Genomic DNA, 22,713 nt, shown 5'->3' with positions numbered 1-22,713 from the left:
CATCCCAGTGATACCTCACACTGGCAAAAAATCATGTACCACTTTATGAGAAATAAAAATATTCATTACAAATGCGCAATGAATGCACCTCGTTCTATTGCAAATGTGTAATTGGACATTGTAATTCACTGCGTTACGTATTTATACTAATCAATGGCGGTACTTATACATAATGTATCCTTGAATTAACATGGATTAATGATCATTTCATTAAACAACACGACCCCTGATTTCTCCATCTCCACCAGAGCCTCTACAGCGACCAGTGTTGTCACCAACACTCGAATATTCATTTAATTGAGATTAATTACTCGAATATTTAAAATAAACTGATTGATTGATAACTGAAACTTATGAGATAAAAACAATAATTCGTTGGGGAATTAAAAAAATGCATCAGTATGATGATAACTAAAAACAAGAATAGAATATACATTGATTTGTTGAGGAATTTCTGAAATAAGATGAGTTATTGCTTTATTCAACAATAAAAGCCCCTTTTCAATTGTGCTGAGCACTAATAAATTCCCAATAAAATAACACGTAAAAATTAACTCATCTTATTTGACAATTCGCGTGAAAAAAAAAACAAAAAGGTAGATTAAGGCCACTATATCATCCTTCCTCTTAATCGACCCTCTAGACCACTTCGCTGAGGACTCGGAGTAGCTCCGATCCCGGTGACAAGGGTGTTGCATCCCCAATGCTATAACCATAGTCACTCATCTCCATCATCTGAGGACTGATCGTGGAGCTCATCGAAGTCATCATGGCTGATGATATGCTCTCCTCCAGGAGCTTCTTTGGACTGGGCGACTGCGCATTCATCGTGTACGTGGTAAGATAACTCCTGGAGATGTCGTGGATAGGTGAGGCCTCTGTGTTTATCATCAGGGGCTGGCGTTTATCCTGGAGTAGACGAGGTACGTCAAGGTAGATCTCCTAGTGAAACAAAGACAGAAATAAATAATAATAAATATTTATGTAAACGATTTATTTTTAGATCTCTTCGTAGACTCTCTCAAAATTCATATTATTATATTATGTAATTATTATTTAATTATTTATTATCGTGGAAGTTCTCAAAATCAATCAGTAACTAGATAATTTTTAAAATCAAATTTATATCAAGAAATGATTTTATAAATTAATTCTAAAAATTCCAGGAATTTTTCAATGCCTCGATATCCACAAAATCGTCTTCTAACATTTACCCCATCCCTTTTAACTCACAAAAAAAAGAATAAAAATTTCAGGGGGTCCTAAGTGGAACCTTTCCACTGCGTTTCTACAGCTACAGGCGATGGGAAGGAGTGGTGGAGGGGGAAAGCGTGTTCCACATGTTTTCAGTAAAGAATAGGCATTCAAAAACCTCCTCATGGCAATTTAAAATAACAATATGCATTTCCCACACCAGAATTGACGACAAAAGAAAAAAACAGTTTTTTATTCTCAGAGATTTACATTCTATTTATTTTAAACTTCGGTTGATTAGGTAATATGACCATGAAAAAATCCACGTGGCAACGAATCACGTAGTAAATCATCTACGAATCATTCGATGAAACGAGGAGCCAAAATAAATTGATGATAATTGTTTTTTAATTGAAATATTGAAAATAATGCACGACTGAAATACTTCAATCAAAGAAGCTAATGAAAAACAATAATGCTGAATTATTTTTCATTTTTTGAAGAAATCGACTAATTTTCGAGTCAAAAACAGAAATTGAATGATTAGGGATGGTAACAATGAATAACAATGCGGGGTAAAACGGAATGAATGGTAAAGAGGCAGACAAGAGGGGGAAGCATTGAAACGCAGCAGACGAGGCTTTCCAGTATAGTATCCACATGTATTTCAATAATATTTTTAATCAACAATTTTTATATATACTTTTTTCTTTCTTCAAAATAGTTTCACAACACCATTTCTCTAGAGAGCGGATAATATTCTCGTTTCATGTATTATGTCTCCGCCCATATATCACCTAAGTGAATGACAATACAATGAAATTCTACTTTTATTATATTCTAGTGTAAAGTCTTTTTTGTGTTTTCATTGAGTGGAGGTTCATCTGGAAAGAAATTCTGGTGTTGAATTATTCAACAAGAATGGATGCAATAAATGAATAACATCGTATTTTCCAGAAATTCAACAGCAGAATTTGCATTTTATCTCGTGTCAGCTAAGGCCCTTTTCTCCTCTAAAAATTCTATGATTAATATCGGACGGCCCAAGGTCGTTAATGAAATTCTCTCATAACCATACTTATAACTATTCGAAATTGAGAGAAAACAATAAAAAAAATTGATGATTCCAACCTCACTCGTTCGTTCATTCTTTACATATTCAATCGAAGGAAAAGAAAATTAGAAAAATATATTTTTCGTCGAACAAAAAAGTTCACTTCGGGTATCAGTCGATGATATCAATATGCCAGGACTTTCTTTACAATGTGCAATTTGTGTAGAATAACTTCTACGAATATAATACAGGATTGATCAATTTTTGTGAATACAAAAGGTCAAAAAAATTTTTTTTTTGCGGAGATTTTTTTATTTTTACAGGTTTGTTGGTATTTTTGAGTTTATGGGAGTTGACGGATGTTTTGTAAATATATTTTCTCATAGAGAAATTCGAGAATATTTTTTTTGTTGGAAATGAGGGGCAGATGAGGACATCAAATGATTTTGAGGGTCAACTAACCTTTGTCTTTGAACCCCAAATGGTTTCGAGAGTTAAATACCCTCAAGGACGTTTGAACTTGGAAGTAAAATGCTCTTGGAGGGTTAACCGACCCTTTGGAACATTAAAAGTCATCAATAAAATCATCTCAGGCTGAAGTTCCATCCAAAACCAGCGGAAAAATTCCCTGAATCCTGAAATGCCTCCTTTCCCCTGACCATAATTCCCCTCCTCCCACCCCCTCTCCGACTATTCTCATCAACCGGATAATAATAACGATAAAGCAACCCCGCTATCTCAAAATCTCCAACTCCAAAAAATGACCTCAATCGATAAATTGTCACTCACTTCGATGTAATGGTTTTATCAATAATTTTCGGTTTAACAAGGCAAACGTAACCCGCACTCACATCGCATCCAGAAACAAGTAGATTCATGAGAACGCTGTTAGACTGTCTGACATTTTTCTCATTAAAACTCCCACCACCACCACCACCGCGATCATCATCCTTCAACTCCTCTCTCCTTCCCTCGAAGATGGCTTGTCTGGCTGCCTCAGACGGTTGCTGTCCCATCAACTGTTCCATCAGAAGATTTCCCTGCTGCCTCAGCTCATCAACATCCTCTTGCTGCGCACTCATGGGAGAATTTAATTCTGATATTGTGGTGCCACCACCAGTTAGAACTGGGGATAAGTCATTTGGAATTTTACTGGCAGTGATTGGTCCACGTTCTTTTGGCTCTTGTGTCGATCTTATGCGCTTTGTTTCATTACCATTGTGCGGTGAGTTGGGGCCGTGGTGACGCTTATTCGATGATCCTGGGGTGAGGCCAATGCAAGGGACAATGGAATATAATTTTTTTTTATATTTTATAATGTGCTGGGAGAATTTTTGGCGATGCGATGAAAAGGGGATGTGAATTATAGATATTCTAATCATATTGATTAATTAATATGATTTTATTAATATTACTTTTTGTTTATGAATTTATTCTTCGCATTAGCTGAAAAAAAAATTAACTCACCCCCTTCTCCCACTTCACCACTAAAATTCGCAAAGGAAAATTTTCTAGTTTCGAGAAGCAAAGACTAATTGTTAGATATTAATGGTTCAATGTCACGGTACGCTTAAAGCCCCCAGAATCTTTTGAATTGTGTGGAAAATTTCGAAAACTCTTACCTCTTCTACACGTCTGTCCCAACACCTGGACAGGATTCACTACGTTCTTCTCCACTTCCTCCCCCGAATTTTTCAAGAGTTTAGCTAGACTGGAGTCTGCATAACGTCTGGATATCTCGTCCTCAGCGTCCCTGTGTCCCGAAAAAAATTTAAACATAAATATCGAAGAATATTTCAAGAGACGTGAAAGAAAATCAAGTAATTAGACACCAATTGTGATTGGTAATATTAAATAATGATGTATGTGACCTCGAAAATTAATAAAAAATAATCAATCATTTCACTTAAGCATCAATAATGTCAACTTTAATTGATAATTTCGGAAAATTGTAAATTCTCTGCCCACGAAGACAACAATAATTCATCATTACCATTTGACCTTCTTATATGTGCCCTGTGTAGGTCCCCACATAACCATATCATCGCTGATGAGCAACTGAAGTGTCTCATCCTGATCGGACATTGGTATGTACGGAGCCCTCAATGCGAGCTCCTCATCGGCAATGACATCGTCGATACTCAGCATCAACATATCGTCCTCTGATATTGCCGATCCCAGGGGTGTGCTGTCATCTCCAGGACTTCGCAGAGATGAATCTAGACTCTGTGAGGCGGGACTACCACCCAAAACAGGAGTTAAAAGTCCGGAATTTGATTTCTGAATGGAATCGGGACTTGGTGATGTGTCTTTGTAAAAAAATGGATCTGTGTCGCCTATCGATGTCTCCAGGGACTCCACGAGGCTCTCTGGGGACTTGTCGGAATCATCGGAAAGCTCTGAACCACTTGGCAACTCAGCGGGGAGGGATGGACTCAGCAGGGGACAGTAAACATCGTTGCCGAGAATAAATTCGTCCAGCATGTCTGAGAGGAATGGAGTGTCTTCCAGGGGTACGCATACGTCACCTGGGGTTGGGGCCAAGTGAGTGAGATCCTCTGGTTCATCTTTCAACACTGTGGAGGGAGAAACAATTTAAAAAAATTGTTTACTGTCGTTCTTAATCAATTTGTGGGAATGTAAAATGAATTAATTTTTCATGCACTCATTTTTTCATTTACGAATCGATTTTGATATTGAAAATGCAATTCTTACTCGTCAAGCCCGGCTGATCCTCACTGAATATGAGGAAGCCCGTGTTCATCTCCTCGGTACGAGGAGCAAAAATACTGGCTGTCGCTGTTTGCGGTGGTGGTCGACAATTTCCTGTAATCAGCTGATTATCCTGACCAGCTGACAACGAGGTTCTGGTGGCGGCTTGTGAACGAGTGAGAGCGCGATGACGTGAGGGATCGTAATCCACCACTGGTTTGTCCTTAAAAAATTGGGGAATCAATACAAATCGAGGGAAAACACATGGGGGAGAAAGTGATGACTCTTCGGGAACATCCCAGCGATGAATTGGTGAATTGTCATTAATCAAATTCACTCTGTTTATTGATCTTTTGTTTACCGTGGATTTTTCCATTTTCCTATTTTTCGTTTCCAATTTTATGTTTGATTTTTATTCTTATCATTTGAAGATATGTTCCCGAAGTGAGAGACGTTTCAAAAAATTTTTGTCACTGCCAGAAAAATCTACCTGGAACAGCCAAGGAGATCGTTTTTCCCTGCGCTCGCCAGCAATATCGTTGATCCTCGGGATACCCTTCCCCTCCTCGGGATCTAGATCTTTGAATAGAGAAGCTGTAACAGTCTGAGGTCTCGTGCGTTTGACAGGAATGATAGGCTCGACCTCCACTGGAATTTTTTCCGGCTCTATGGGGGCTGGGGGGGACAAGAGAATATCTTCCCCCTCGGTTTTTGAGAATTTTTCTAGCTTCTCAGCAGCGCTGCGCGCTTCCAACTGACGCACACTGTACACCTCATCTTTGCATTCGATTCCGCTGGAAAAAAAAATTAGCAATTAATTTATAACAATCATAAAAATTTCCCCAAAAAAATCATTATCTCAATTAATTTAGCAGACAATCCCCAAAATAATTACGCTATTAATCCAATTTTTTCCTTCAATGCTCACGTCCCTTCGTGGAATTTCAATCGCGAACGCAACAAATAAAATCCCCACAATGCGACTATTTTTACTCAGTCACAGACGTACACAAAATACCATTACAGCAACAGTTGTGCAAAAAATCAATCATTAGCCAATAGGTATCGATTAATTCGGCAGTAGCCGTTGCATTGAATTCACTGCAACATCGCATCGAGCCCAATTGTACGAAGATTGTTATTGTATAATAAACTGAAATATAGCGTATCATTGAACATGTGCAGTAATCCAATTGGTCGATGATTTGTTCAATGAATACTGAACGATCTATTCGATGAGATGCACTTGCAATCAACAGTTCATCTGCACTTATCGTTTGGCCGATACAATTTTTCTATTTTTCACAATCAAAATATTTTATTGATCGATCTGCGATAATTACATCGTCGATTACATGTTGTTGTTTGTTGTTCAACGCTTCAACTTTGTACGATTCGAATAAATATGTTACGCGAGAACGACCCTCGAACTACTCTCTCCTAATCTTATCAGGATTTTTTATCAGTCTGAATTAAATAAATTTCTGGCGAGTCGGGTGGGTATTTGCTTGTTGGAGCAACATTGAGGGGTCATTGAGGATGTATATGGCGAGACTATCTAGTCTACGAGGGTTGATAAGGATGAGGGGGGTGGGGAGGGGGAGAGAATGGGATTTTGTAAACTGGTTTTGAGGGAGGGAACGCTCAGAGGAAACGTGAGGTTCAAATATACACTATTTTTTTAGGAAAATCTCCCTGATTCACAGATGTGCAGATATGTAAAATAGAATCACTGTTAAACAATTTAAATAATAAGAATAATTTGAAAATCGCAGAGCAAATGAAAAAGTATTTCACGTTTAAAAATACGCGCCAGTTTACAGATCCGGGGGCCACCATTTTGCCAGTGTATCCCCCCCTCTGGTGGTAGTGGGAGGGGGGTTTTTCCACCTCGTATTTTTAAACATTTCTCAAAATTATTTATTCCATCAGATCGTTCTGAAATGGCTTCATCCGCTTCCTATGAAGGGAACAAAGTTTCAAACTAATTTTCTAAATTTTCCCATCCCCCCTAGCTGAGAATTTATAGCGCAAAGTTTCCTCCCCTTTTTACTATTTTTCTCAACTCCCCGAGGCCTCTCAATCCCAAAAATAATCTTTTTTTTCATCCAACAAAAAATAGAGAACTAATCGATTGTTCAATAGCTCTCAAAAACGTCATCCACCAGTCGTTGATCGACAGATAATTAATGAAAACTAGTCGAGATTTGTCAAAACGTCAAACGTGTCGTAACTCAAGGCTGCAGAATGTCATTGAACACGTCTTCACACAATGCGATGATGAGGAACCAGAATTAAGAATAAAAAAAATAAGTGTTTCTGTTTGTGACTGACAAACGCTAGAATCAGAGGGGCGGGGGGGAGGGGGAGATTGGGTAGGGGTTAGAGCAGGTTAAATATGTAGCGGGTGTCGTTATAAATAGAACTTGACGGCCGCGATGAAATTTCCCTTGCGCAATCGAGCACGTGCAAAATAGAGTAAATAGTGAGATATCCATCGAGCAATTTTAAATCCCCCCTGAGAACTGACCACTGACTATCGTCATCTGTTGAATTTTCATTGATCCAAATTCTTGCTTCTGATTTTACGAGTACAAAGTAAATACTTCCTCAAGGATATGGATTATCAATAAATCAATTAATTCTAAATAATATTTTTTTTACTGTGAAACTCCAATTTTTTTTTTTTAATTATTGAGCAGTTTTTATTGTCGTTTCACTGTCAACTATTCCAAGGAAATTATTAGTACTAAAAAACCACTTTAGAGCATTAAAACTAGTTCTTTTACTCTAATAAATTTCTCAGTGCCACAAGAAAATTAAAGAAACTCATAAAATGAACGTTTGTATTCTATTCTCTGAGCCAGTCAAAAATTATTGTTGAACGTTTAAAAATCCTCATTGTCCTCTATTAGTCTCCCATAATTCCTAAAAAATCATTAAGACCCAAAAAAAAAAACTTGAAACAAGTTCCTTCACCCAATTAAATCCACCAATGTCCCAAAAACATAATTCAAAATTATTTACCACCTCCTGAAACCTAACGGTATTGTTATTAAAAACACTCCCACATTTTCAGCCGAGTGAGAAAAAAAAATATTAAGCCTCGGACGTATTTATAAACAGTAATAAGCCCACGTGTATTACAAGTTCGAGATGCTTCAAGATAATTTTGATTTGAATTTACTGCTGGGCTCCGAGTAACCCCGGACTCGATTGAGATAATAGAAGAACTGCAGGGGCGATTTTCTTTAATTTTAGGAGGTGGGTGGTATCTGTTGAATTGTCCGGGGCTGGGGGGGAGATGATGAGAAAAAAAAATATATTGAGGGAGGGAGAGGCAATCGGGGCTTTGGACTCTTGATGGAAGACTCGTGATATTTCATTTGTCGTCAACTACGAGCTAACGTACGATCATATTTATTATCTCTTTGACGCTTTAGCCTGTTGTTAACGTATTTTTACGTCCACTGAGCTCATTTATTTGTTATTTCATTGTGAAGCTAAAGACGAACCAAGAGGAAGATCGACCAGCTGATGAGGCGATTTGTGTGAATCTAGAGAGTAGAAATTGTTTAACATTTCTCAGGTTAATAAATTTTCAAGTGTCAACTCCTAGGGATTTTCCCCAAATTTCCAGCAATTCATCGAAAAATTTAGGGGCTGAAAATCATTGAAGATCAGGGCTTTATCAATGAGTATTAATACCTCCAATGGCCGGCGATAGACCTTTAAAAATCAGTGTCATGTCCCTGAAACTCACTGACAAGTCCCTAAACCCCCCTGACATTTTCCTGAAAATCACCGCTATTTCCCCCGAAAAAAACCCCTAAACCCCAGAAAAAAAATCCCATCACCACCATCCGGAAGCCCCTACAGCCCCTCTCACCACCACACATTCCACTACATAACTCTCCAACACCAGAAAATAAGAACAAGTTATATTGTGTACCCGTAGTCACGACGCAACACCACCCGATGAAGTGAGATAGCCAACGATTATATGCAGAGCAGCTTCTCTCGGCTGATCGCTTACGTAAGTCGCGTGATTGTATCCGTATGATACTGTAGTTTAAACACCGCAGGGCCGATAAACATCAGTCACTCTTAAAAAAAATTATTAAAAATTTTACCCTTCACAAAATATCCATAAAATTCACCAGAAAAAAATCCTTTTCAATCAGCAAAAAAGTCGAACTTTCGCGTGAAGATCGAAGAGTTATTTACATATTTTTCACGCTGAATATTTATAAATTTATAGATAAAAAAATATCGAGAATTGTGGGGGTAACGGATAATTTGAATTTTTTATTTAAAAAATTTTAGGGAAAAATATATTTCGGTTAATAAAAACAAAACGATCGTGTATGAGCACGAGAAACGCACTGTCGTGCCAGCTCGATGCCTCAGGCGAGGGAACCCACCCCTCTTCAAACATCAGTGTCACTTGGGGGGAGGGGGAGAACCCCCCCTCCATCCCTCCCCCCCTCGCCACCAGCATGAATGCTCTGCTCTCTTTCTTTTTTATGCAGTTGTCATGCTTGGACTTTGTCGTTGGAGCAGTTGAAAATTTTTGAAGACTGGTAGAAGTGCTGCTATTTGATTTTGGTTCAGCTGGTGTCGATGGTGGTGTGTCAGTGGAATATTCTAAATGGTGTTGTAGTTTGAATTCAAGTGATTACCCCCCAGAAATATAATTTTCAGAATTATTGTTATCAGTGATCGTAATTACAAAATTTAATGTAAAAAGTGGTCTATCTCGCCTACAATAGTAGAACATCAGCCTGGAATTTAACTCCATTTTCCATTAACCCAATCACTGAGTTAAAATTTCCCACTCCATAAATGAAAGAATTCAAGCAATTTTTCCCCAGTTACATGATATCTGCGCAGACATTACCTCTCAGAGAGTTGATTGAGAAGTTTAATTAGGTGTAATTGGATCCGAATGAAGAATACTTAGAATTGAATAACAGAACGAGAAAGAAAAATTAATGACCAAGTCTGAAGAAGAATAACAATGCCATTGACTTTTGATTTACAGTTTCCACTGAGTACTTGGCACTCTATTGTCCTCACGGTAACACGAGTTCTGGATGTTCAGAGTGTAATAGAGTACTATCGCATGCACCTTGAACACAAAGACAATTCCCAAGTGAAGGAAATACTGTAAACATCAGAATATTCTGTATTCCCACAACAATCAACAGTACTCTGTCCAACCAAAAGCTCATTATCTCGATAACTGGGCCATAGAATTCAATGAATTCTGTCGCATTAGAAGCGCAAATAAATTTCCGATTCAAAACCCTACAATTGAGCTTGTCTCACTCCATAAATTGGCTGAACAACTGCACAACAACAGAGACAAAATAAAATGAATGAAAGTTGAATTTTTTACTGATTATTTCTTATCATCGCCAGATAGGGCTGAGGAAAATTAATTACTCATTCCCCCGACGTATGAAAATTCCAATGCAAAGAAATAAAAATGGTGGATTCACCGAAAATCCGAAAACTCTCGTTTTCCGCTTGAGGAGGGAAAGCCAACTTTCCCTCTCGTTGAGTCTCGGGGTCGAGGTCGTACGTGCTCCATTGTATTGTGGGGTATATCGACCCGGGGGCGAGGTCCCCACGTGCCCACGATACGAGAGCGGGCGGTGGTCCTCTCGCAGCCCTGAAACGCGTAATCGCATGTGCGCGACAGACTATACGACGACAACAGAATCCCCAAACCCCTTTTTTTTTTTTTCGCCCACTCTCAATGGTGAATTCATAAATCGATAGTCTGATTAAAGTCAAGGCCGACGGGGGTTTGGCTGATATTTCTGTCTGCAATTCATGATTCTCGAGTGAATGAAGTGGAGTGAGTTGCGCTGCTTTGAGAAATAGTACTGGATTAGTTGTGAAATTAATTAACAAACTAATTTTCTACTGAGATAATTGAGATAATGAGGATTTTTAATTTTCCACTGACATGTCCTTTATTCAACATCCTCGTAAGTCTGGATTTTCAACGATAAAACACCTCGAAACATCACTAAATACCGGTTCTGCCCCACTATTTCACTCCCCCTGTCACTCTTGCCCCTCTGAGCTCTCCCGAATGACCTGAAATTCCGAATTACAACCGCAATTCCAACGGCTCGAGTCGCCCGCCCACTAGCTGAATCCGTTATCTATAGATACCGTATTACGAGCCGACTAAAATCATAAACACGAATCTATAAATTCATCATCCTCACCGACACTTCCTCGAGATTACCGTGAATCCATCCCTCCAACAGGCTTTCCGAACCGAGGTGTTAAATTCCGCAGAAATATGGAATTAAGCAAAAAATTTCGCGAGTCAATAAAAAAAATCCCGTTAAAGATTTCGAGGAAAAATGCTAATTACATTTTTAAAATAAAGAAGGTGCTGACTACAACCAGAAAAGGGCTCAGAGAACGTCAAAAACAACTAAATAAATTTGCGATTTTACACTCATCCAAATTCGAATAAAAATCGCAAAACAAAAAACAAATCAGATGAATGGATTTTTCAATGATGAATGAGCTAGTGAAATAGTCACAGACCTAAAAAATTGTTATTGCTATCGCTCATAATTTTTTTACGTCAGAGAAGTGCAAGAAATGCGGACAAATATCATCATCAGGAAGAATCGATTGAATGCTGATAACGTAAAGTCCACTGTTCACTTATGCCAATCTTTGATAATTCCTCAACTGCAATAGTCACCAATAACTGTGTCATCAGCTGATCCTGAATTACCTCAGAATACCGCAAAAGCCATCGCGCAGGTACAAACACAAATTAAAATGTGTAAAAAAAAACACGTGATACGCGGTTCCACAGGTCTGTGATAACGAGAGGAAAAAATTCTCTCCTCAAATATTTGTCTTCTCCCTCGGTGGTAAACTAACTCTGAGTCCTCCTGACATCACCAACAATACGCAACTTACTATTCCCACCACTTGGTACTCTCCCTCACGACGGCGCGAACGAAAACCCCATGACGCAACTCACCACGAAAATCGCAAACCCAAGAGCTCCCAGGTCCCCCAGAACGAGATAGAAAATTCATAGCCTGGGGGACTTCCTGATGAAACTCCGAGGAGATTTGCGATATTTTTTGCGTCATAAATTAGGGAAACCTCTTAATGTAGGGGAGTTTACATTAAAAATTATTCATTGCCATTTCATGTTCATAAAGAAATTAAATAAAATCATTTCGATATCACGAGAAACTAGAGACTTACCTTAAGATATGATTGACACAAACGACCGACAGCGGTTTATTCTGCTTTGTGCAGCGGATGAGAGTGGCCTGGGTGACGACCCAGGCGTAGCCACCAGTTCTGCTGAGAAAACGATACGCCACAGTCTCACACTGTCCCTTACTGAAAACTGTAACAAAGAGAGTAGAAGAAAAATGATAAAAAATCATGAATTCACGAGAAACTCCACGAAAATTTAATTTTATAGTTTTAGATTTTTTAGAATTAAAACAAAGTTTAATATATTTTTTAATTATGAAAAGTTGATTTGAAATTCATTTTCTCTTCAATCTCGTGGGGTATTTTCCACACACTTTCCTCGCCTCCAATTTTCTAAATTCTTTTGTTCTACGTTCTTATCTTATCATCCAGGAAACCAAACAAAAAACAGGAATTTAAGCCCAAGAAATTCAATAAAAAGATATTACAGGTAAATAAGTTGTATCGAAAATTCATTGACAATTTTGTCCTTCCATTACGTCGAAATGTTTCTTGAATGTTTCATTTTTCCTCATGTTTTATTCCGCCCCTCTACCCTGTTGAATACTTTAAGATTTTCACCGCTGTTCAGATCGAGGATGACAATTACATAAGATTTGCGTCACGTAAAGGTCATAACCGAGGAGTGTGATAAAAAATGTTTATCAACTAAAAGGACTATATACTTTTCATCGCGGTTTTTAATTGATTACTTAATAATGTCGTCATTAGTTTGTCACATGACAAAAATATGAAGAAAATGGGAGGGAATTTCCCAGTGCAAAGGACCTGAGAAATTCTGGTTGAAGAAAAGCTACATCTGTGTGGGTGGTTGCCGTAAAAACTTGATAGTATCCGAGAATACGACTTCGGACCTCTGGAGACGGGATCAAATAAAATACTGGCTCGACGTCAATGAGAAATGGGACGATAAAAGCCCAGGGTGATTCCACGAACTTCAGGAGAATAATCTCCATCGATCGGGGGAGTCTTCAGGGAGGAAGTGAGTGTGAAGGATCGTTTGGGGAAGTGGTGAAGAAGTTTGGATTGATTTATTCACATGACCCAGCACTTTTTAGAATATATCAGCAGATATATTTAGGCTGCATGGAGTCTAATAATTTCCCTAATGTCTGTACTTACGAGACTTGAAAGACTTGTTCAGGGCGGAGTTATCGAGTGCATGATGAAAGTCAAAGACAGATTTTCCCATCAATTCGTTGCTGCTCCATCCCAGATATTCGGAGAGCCTGAAATGCGAATAAATCATTGGAGTAAATAACAAACCCTAAAACGCGATTAACCCTGCAAACCCTATTTAAAAGACTTTAATATTTACCTGTCATCAGCATAAGTAAATTTCATGTTGAGATTATGCTTGGATAGAAATGTATGACGTCCCAGAGGCACTTCGATATTGCTGGGATGAGGAATGGGGCATCCAACGACCACCAGAGAGATTCCTGTTGATGGTTTAACGTTTGTCTTGTCAGAGCCATCCTGGCTGTCCTCAGTGCCAGAGCCAGAGGAACCACAGCCAGAAAATTCGCGAATTCCCTCATCCAACTCCTCAGTTTCATCAGACACTGTCTGACGAGATATCATCGGGTGTCCAACGCAATGAATCACCTGAAAAATCAATATCATTAAAATTATTAATATTTTTTTTGTGAAATTCGATTGATTCATTTATATTCTTTATTGATTATTATTCGGCTATTTTTCTTGATTTTCCGAGATTTAATATGTTTTCTATCCTCAAAATATAGTTTTCTGATAAGATTTTATCATTTGGAACTTCTAAAGTGATCATTTTATCAGTATCATTTCTATTGGACTCTCAATTGATAAGAGATTCTCCCTGAATTTTCTATCTTTGTAAGTTTTCATTTAAAAGAAATTTAGTATTCGATATTTTTATACTCGAAATGAAATTCTTCTGCTCGAAAATTCTAATTTTTTGTTTACATAAACATTCTCAAACGGCCAATGGTGATATTACCTTATAAGACGCACTCTTCAAGTTGACTTTGCGTCCCTTGCTGGTGAGAGTGCACTTCAGGCGCAGGAAGAAATTGCAGCTGCGCTTCTCATTGACATCTTCAGCCGTCATTGACAGACATTGACGAATTTCCTCGTGATCGCAAGGGTGGCCGTACTCGAAGACACTCTGGCCCATCATATCCATCTGTACGTGACAAGAAACGGGAACACAAACTTGGTTATCAATAATTCAGATGAATTTTAATAACAATCTTACTCGCCAATGCAATAATTCATAACTAATTATCGTGAAAGAAAATTGTTCCTCACTGTCTAATTACATTGATTAAACTTCAATTCATTTATAATTTTTTTCATTTTCAATTTTCATACAAATCGTAGTTTCCCATTAATTCAATCACACCTTCAGATATTCGTTGGAAATTCATTACATTCTACATAAATAAAAATTTTCCATTAGTATTTTATCGCAGGGCTAAGTAGAGCTATAAAAAAGCAATCAGTCGACTAGAAGAAAGGGATAGCGATAAGAATAATACTGATGATAACAGTCAATCAAGTTGGGCACATGAAAATAAGTTGAAAATAAATCTTACTCCATTAAAAATTACCTTAATTAACTAAGCAACGTGTAAAGCTCCTATTTGATAAACAATTGTTCATTAACTACAATTTTTCCATTCACATTGAATGATCATAAAAGATAATTCGGTAATCTATGAGCCTCAGCAAATATTATCGTAGTTCCTTCGCTTAAGAATATTCCTGAGGGAATATATCCCACCAAGGAAGACACCAAAAATGATTTTCCACTGAATTTACAAAACTTTCACGTGATTATCTCACCTGAGGAATTCCCAGATAGTCACTGACATTCTCAGACAGATAAACCATGTCCCCGTTGTTAGCCAGTACCAGGACGAATCCATCTAATGCCTCTTGGCACATCATATCCATCTCAGAAATTTTTTCTGCCTTCGGTAGTGGCTCCGACACTGAAAAATTTGTTCAAACAATGATAAATAAATTATTAACTTGAAAAACTCAATGCTTTTGTGTGAACACACGATTGTTAGATACTCACAGCCATCTATAACACTGCGTGCCTTCAGATAAGCGATAGCCAGCCTCATAACACTGGCTTTGTCCAGATGTTGAGCTTGCTCCTGGGAAATTGGTAGTTCAGCAGCAAGTTCAGCAAATATATCTGTCTCCCTGCTCCTTCTGCATCTGGCTGCATCGCGAGACTTCTCCTTGCGTTTCTCATTGTTTCTGAAATTAAAAGACAATCGAGATTTCTTGGTGAAGTGGAAAAATTGAGATTATGATTCACAAGATTTATTAGTTCCATTGTATTTATTTTTTTGAACCCAGCTAGCGTCTTTAAAAAATCCTAGTAGGAGGTCTTGTCTACCCTAACATCTCTATTCCTCTCTATGTTTCTGTTTTTTTCAAGATTACTTCGTAATCTTATGATCGAGATCCTGAAATATGCGACCAGACATATGAACGAACAGATAAATTATCAGGATTCCCTCACGTCCAACCAGATATCCAAATTAAAAATTATAAACCCCCTAAACACCTCCAGAATACCACCCACTCAACTTACAAATAATCCTCGAAACTCTGTCCATCCTCATCATCATTAACCAGTGGACAATAACCGCCATAATTGCCCCGATAAACCTGGCATTCCTCGAGTGATCTGTCTAGACGTACATTTGGATAAGCTGGGGTTAAATTCCAATTCCATCCCTGTCCCCTTGTGGTATCATCAAAAACGGGACAATTGGTGACAGGACAAGTCAGCCACTGTGCCTCCGTGCATGGAATACCAAATGTCGATTGTACATCCTGCGGAAAATCCCTCGTTGAATTATAATCATCGTAAACTGGACAAAATTCGTAACAATCGCTTCGACAATTGAAATCGTGGCGTTGGACTTGCTGATAAGCCGAAGATCTCGATATCTGATTGCCTCGGAACACCCGATGATGCCGTGAATATTGGATTTTTGGTTGTGAATGATGTTTAAATCCATTTCCAAAGACATTTGCCAGATCCTCAACATCAATAGAAGTCCGGAGACTTGAATTAAAAGCACATGAACTTTGATCACTTTCGGAAATTGTTGGTGATGCACTGATCACTGGTGGATGACACCAGGATGGATAATCACCCTCAACAACTTGACAGCCATTTGTATTGATAAGAGTCATTTCGAGTGTGTTATTTTTTAGGATTCAATAATTTTGGAACTTTACATTTTTAATTTTAACCGGGAGTTAATCCCGCTGTGAGTGATTGCCCGATGAGAACGGATACTTGACTGTTGTGACGATTGGAGTCAACGATCACCTGGGGCTAGGGTAGCATGGTCGATTGTTATCGATTAACTGATTATCACCGAGAGATTTGGTTTGTTGGACTGAAACGATGATTTTGGGAACTCCGAGGGGATCTCGGGTGTTTAGGTGAATTAGACGAGGAATGATTGATTAGGTATTGGAGAAGTACGTGATGATCCTGATCTTTTGGAGATGGAATTTGGCGGAATATTTTTTTTTCCAAATAAATTGGTGGTGCCAGGTGTCCTGGTATGACGTCACTGTTCATTTTCCGATGATAAAAAAATTTTCCATCGCTGAAAAAATTTATGAGAATGTTGTAACAACGAATCGTTCAGTAGAACGCAGGAAATAAATTAAAATTCATTTATTCTACTGCGCTACTGCATTTATGTTTAATGTTTTCAAGAACTAGCATTCGCGCTATTTAGATACTGCCCACCCCGTGTAAGTCAAGGATAATAACGCGAAGTAGTGCTTATCAACTCGATTATTATCCGAGAATGGAAAAGTAGAAAAATGGAGGATCGAGGTGAAGACGTGAAGAGCTGAGGAAATGAAGTTTAATTACTGGAATTCTGGGATGAAAATAGAAGATATCACGCAGAAAGACAATATTTTCTGAGATTCCGCAGAGTCAACTTATCAATCAGTAGAATATCAACAATTCAATAGCATATATATACCTATTAATATTAATTATATTTTTATTTATTTAAAATTCAAGGGTATTACTCTGCCATCGTCATCGCACGATGCAAAATGATTTTAAAATCAATAATAACCATAATTGATGTTGTAATATTGGCATAAGTACACTAATCATTCTTTATCAATTCTGAAATTAACTCGATGTAATTTTTTTCATTTCGGTAAATGAATTATCTTCAGATAATTGAAGTACACTTGCGTACACAATCAACCGCGTGTCTGCAGACACGTGTTGTAAAGATTTTCGAATCAACTTATCTATTAATTGTCCCTTTCAGTTACGTTGGCTAAGAAATGATTATTTCCTAATTATTGACAGATCATCTGGTAAGTAATAATAAAAATATCTGACTCTGGACAATTATTATCCTGCAAATCCAGTGTTAAATTATTTCCCTCCTTTTCTTTCTAATTATCTCAATCCTGAAAATATTTTTGAAAAATTCTCAGAAGATTAAAAAAAAAAATGTTCTTTAATACTTTGACACGAATTATCAATAATCTTCGTAGCCTCGATCCCTCATAAATTTCACGAGAATATTTCTATAAACGTCGACTTAAATTTGAAAAATGATTCCGAATTTTAATCTTCAAAAATCGAGCTGTGTTCGTACCACTTCAGGGACCCCAACAAATGCAGATTATATTTTTTAAATAATATTAGAGATGTCCACACAGTTGACTGCAGTAATTATTCATAAGATAAACCCCAGGACCCGAAAATTTCGTGTCTCGTCGTGAAGCATAAAATCGCGCTCAGTTATGCAAATGTTGGGGAAAAAAAAATTGATAAACGGGATAATGAATAACATGATTTGGGGGAGAATGATACGACTCCATGGGGCACCGGTCAATGGCCAGACGCCACGTGTGGAACCGGTTCCAACGAGGTAGCACTCTACTTTATCCTTGTACCCACGTTTGTTTACCAGAAACTTTTATTTTTAAGATATTAACAGTGTCCTCACGGAGAATTAAAAAGTCAAGAAAATGATGATTTCCTGTAAATAAGTTCTTCAAAATATCAACAAGTGGCTTACGAAATCTCCAATAATCTATGAGAATAGAAACAATAGAAATAATTTATGAACTTGTTGCTTATGCAGAGGTAAAATAAGAAGTCGATAATTTGAGCATTTTTCCTATATTACCAGCGCGTCGATAATACAGGGATCACTGCAAAATTATTCATATCTTACTCAGTCTCCTGTATAAGTATTTATTTTAGGAATTAATTCCATTGTTGCTATTCTCGTAGGGTATCTTTTTTTCCTGAACATCAGCAGAGTTTTTCTGGAGTTCCATGGAAACAGAATTATTGCTTAATTTGCATAAATTATCTGAAAAATATTTTAACACCTCAAGGACCCCAGGATGAGGCTCTGGAATACTCTGATTGAGCTGGAAGGATATCTCTGATCATCTGAAGAGAAAACCACCTGATTCTACTCCAGTGACGTCACTCAATAACGTCAGACCAATCACGTGAAAATATCAATCCGACATCGATGACCTCGATACCTCAGCGCGAAAGTTTTTCTGGTGTTTTAGAGCGAATGAATTAGTGGGAATGTCTCGGAGTTTTCAGTATATCTGTTGACATTATTTTTAGTTGAATGAATGAGAACATAAAATCGTCAAACCAAGAAGACCAGATAGATTTTTTAATATATAAAATTACCTTTTAACTGTAATTAATGTAACGTAATTAAAAATATTCCAGATAAAGTTTTAGGAAATTCATACTAAAAATATTTAAACAAATCCAAATGAACTTTTAAAAAAAATGACTTCTGTATTCGATTTCACTGAAAATCGCATGTCAATTTCGTTGACGATGAATTTGTAAACGATGAAATAACCAGTGGCTGGGTCTTAGGGCCTAATTATTAGTTGCGTGCAGCAGCAAACGTGGCATCTCATTTTTCCGTTTAATTTTTTTATCTCCACTTGAACGTTTCTCAAGGTTGATATTCACGCGAATAACAATCTCCGAGATCACAACATAATGCAAGGAAAAATATATTAATGGGCAGTCGAGGCTGAGAGATAAATTCATGATTAAGGCACTGAGAATGAATATTGTTGTGTATTGAAGCCAGAGAATAGAAATTAACTTCTATCTAATTAATTTCCATGGTGAGGGACAGAGATCTTCATTATTCTATACAGGACTAATTGACAATTGCAAATTACTACATTAGAGTGTTGATAAATTCCCATAATTGATGAAAAATTTAGCTCAACATCATGATAATGTTCCTATTGACTCACCCAACTAATCGCCAATTTTCTTTGTTTTGATGTATAAACCGACATTGCCCCCACAATCACTCCTCATGAAGATAAATCCGAGTGATTAGTCTACAATCCAGGATTAGGGGACAATTACCCGAGAGATAATTGTATTATCAAAACTGTACACAAACTTGGATTATCATCATTGGGCAGATGCTTTAATGTTAAATGCACGAAAATTTACTTCGCAAAATGCTCTGATGCCTCTCAAATCCCTACCCTCCGAACTATTATTACCCATTTTGCCTTCATTTTTAATCTTTTTCTTCAGGATTATGTGGATCACGTAACAAACTGACGACAATTGGCTTCTACGAAGTGATGCGTTCAAGGGTCAAGAGATGTGCATGGAAAATTCTCTTATTGTTGTCATTTTCTTATTTAGAGCAATGGTTTTTGATACCTTGGACTCGTCCTAATTTCGCGATACCCTAACCGATACCTAACGTCACAAATGAATTTGACGTCCAAGTTATTTTCTGTGGAATAGTTTTGAGAAAAAAAATTATTTCGAAAGAAAAAAAATATCCTGGAGCATTAATATTATACAAAAAACAGTGTCAGCAATTTTCATCATCTCAGTCACGTATTTCATGGCGTTTTTCGCGTCCTTCACGAGCCCCTGAATGTCATTAATCCCCGGAGTCCCTCCATTTCTTGGCATTGGCCAATAAAACCCGAGAAAAATTGTGGCTTTCATTTGAAACACATGTCGAGAAAAAAATATAAAAATCTCTTGTGGAGCCCGATTTCTCCGCCCGGAGCCATTTTTTTTTGAATTCCAAGTAACAAAATCTTTGCGAACATAAAAACTGAATAAACATGACTAACAACGATGACCAAATTTTCGGCAACAATTCACCCTAATTCAGCCAAAAAGAAAAATAAAATTCGACATGAAAATGCCAACAGAATAATGGAAATGTAAAAATAAATATTGAATTGTAAGGGAGGCCCACCACTACTATCAAAATTTCACGTGCCCATTAAATGGAACGATAAAAATTAAGGAGGAGATAATGAACGATGCAAGTTCCAAGAAATTCTCTGACGTCTTTCAAACGGACGTAGAATTTGCGTCGGCGACGAATTGATAGTTGTGAATTTATATCTTTTTCTTACTCTCTGGTCCGCTCGATCTTTCTTATACTACTTTTATGTTCTCTGGGATTATTACTCTCTCTGGATTCCGAGTTTTTTCAAATTCATTTAGACTTTATTTATTTAGATTAATCGTTATCGATTTTTTTTCATTTATTTACGTTCTGGCGTTTGCGGGGAATCCCAATTACCAGCGTATCAACCCACTAATTGCCAAATCCTTCGTTTATCTATTCATTTTTGTTGAAAAGAAATAACAAAATTGATTTGCTGTGAAGAATCGAATTTTTCATAAAGAAATCAGAAAATTTCCAACAGTTTTATACTAAACTGTGAATAATAAAAAATACCATTCATAATTTTTAATCAATAGTTGAAGGAAAATACTTCAATTTTTATTATTCACTATTCAGAAAATTAATGTGGCATTATTGTAATGAGGTATTCAATAATAATTATGTGTTCATTTTAAAAAACTTGAAAAAAAGCTGATTCATTGATGCCTGGCCGAAACAATTGATATTGTTAATGAAGGAATTGTAATATAAAGAATAGTTTCCTCTTATTACTTGCAATAATATGTAACTCTTGTGGAAAATGGATTGAAGATAATTTTGAAAATATTGCATCATTAACAGACAGGTGGAAAATCCGAGTCGATTCTGATTAAATACGATAAATAAGTTGTTTTTTGTTAATGGTATGACCCATATTATTTTACCATATCAGCAGTCATTATCAAGATGACGAAACTGTCCATGAGGGAATTTTTTAACATCCACGTGACATTTTTGGGGTAATTACACCTATAATTTTCATAGATTGTAAAGTTAATGGAATTATCAAACTGCGCAGGTTTTGATCGGTCTATCGGGTACAGAAAGGATGTCGACATTGGCAGACGTTGATTGGAGCTATTGAACCCAATATCTTCAATGGATTCACGGTCCCCCTGCCCCCTCTCAAACCTGGAGGCTCAGAGGGAAGACAATAGGGTCTACGAGAGCTAACCACTACTAAAACCCTGAAAGAAATTCTAATTCCCTGACATGTCCCCCCCTGAAGGTTCTTGACCACTAATGTGTCATCCCTGTTGACTTCTCCAAGACATCCAATCGTTTCCAGCTACCATCCAACCTCAAAACCCCAAAAAAAATCCTGGAAATTAATTTAGGACAGCCCCCTCTCCATGCCTTTGTCTCCAACGTCTTCATCCCATTCCATCAATCTCCACTTGTTCTCCAAAACGATTGCTCTAGACGCCCGCGGTACCACCCAGTGTCCACCAATCACAAAACCACAGAACAAGATATTTGGAAGTCCCAGGAGACCCCCCATAACAAGTTCTCACCACGAAAAAACCTCATTAGGCCGGGTATCAATCGCATCAACAAAGCCCCAAGCTATTCTGGGTATACATCGGCTTGCATCAGCCACGGCACTGTCTCCGGACGGCCCACAGAAGATATCTGTCCTCTCTGGGACGCCCAGAGAGCCACAAAATCTCAAACAAATAAACTAAGTCCCCCAAACCAATGAACCCTGCACTCACCTCCTCTTCTCCTTCGGCTTCTTCGGTTTTGTGTCCATTTTTTTTGTCGCCAGCAAGAGTCCTATCCTTCCCTGCAATAACCTCTCCAGCACTTCCAGAGACAGTCACACCACTCAACAAGCACAAATAAATTTGTTCTTCCCCTGAAAACACCCAACTCACTCAGAAAAACCCGATGTCTGGTAGTTCAACTCAGCGACGAAATTGAAAAAATCAGAGATTACTAATTAGCGGAATAATTACACGCGTTTCAACGCCCATACACTGGCTCATTTTATGCAATCAACACTGTCACGTTTCAGTTCGCGACGAGAATGTACCACGTAATTCATCGATTTTGGGCGACTTTTTACGATTATTTTCGGCACTTTCACAAATTTTTTAATAAACGAACGATCACTCGCACGAACTGGGTTCCATGGGTCGCGACTATGGGCCAATGCGCGATGGAAATGGGTGACAAAGGGAAGTGCGACGC

The 22,713-nt window shown here is 37.7% G+C and overlaps 1 protein-coding gene across 5 annotated transcripts; it reads right to left on the bottom strand.

Annotated features, from left to right (window-relative positions):
* Positions 1–579: 579 nt before the first annotated feature.
* Positions 580–22,686, bottom strand: LOC135170049 (hypoxia-inducible factor 1-alpha-like). 5 transcript variants are annotated; one of them, XM_064135545.1, is made up of 14 exons: positions 21,405–21,593; positions 15,834–16,078; positions 15,306–15,493; positions 15,068–15,216; positions 14,220–14,405; positions 13,557–13,846; positions 13,361–13,467; positions 12,221–12,368; positions 5,451–5,754; positions 4,964–5,183; positions 4,242–4,824; positions 3,871–4,001; positions 3,100–3,509; positions 580–942 (listed from the first exon to the last, which is right to left on the bottom strand). In XM_064135545.1, the coding sequence occupies exons 1-14, from the start codon at positions 21,576–21,578 to the stop codon at positions 640–642; spliced, it is 3,438 nt and encodes a 1,145-aa protein (XP_063991615.1). In that variant the 5' UTR covers positions 21,579–21,593; the 3' UTR covers positions 580–639. The 5 variants fall into 5 exon arrangements, 4 of the variants coding, with proteins under 4 accessions (XP_063991615.1, XP_063991616.1, XP_063991617.1 ...); XM_064135546.1 differs by lacking the exon at positions 21,405–21,593 and adding an exon at positions 19,559–19,618; XR_010300308.1 differs by having other exon boundaries at positions 804–942; positions 2,711–3,509.
* Positions 22,687–22,713: the final 27 nt, after the last annotated feature.

This window comes from Diachasmimorpha longicaudata, chromosome 16 (genome assembly GCF_034640455.1).
Source record: "Diachasmimorpha longicaudata isolate KC_UGA_2023 chromosome 16, iyDiaLong2, whole genome shotgun sequence".
NCBI classification, from domain to species: Eukaryota; Metazoa; Arthropoda; class Insecta; order Hymenoptera; family Braconidae; genus Diachasmimorpha; species Diachasmimorpha longicaudata.
The sequence above is the reverse complement of the archived record's forward strand: the minus strand, read 5'-3'. Positions and strand labels throughout refer to the sequence as shown.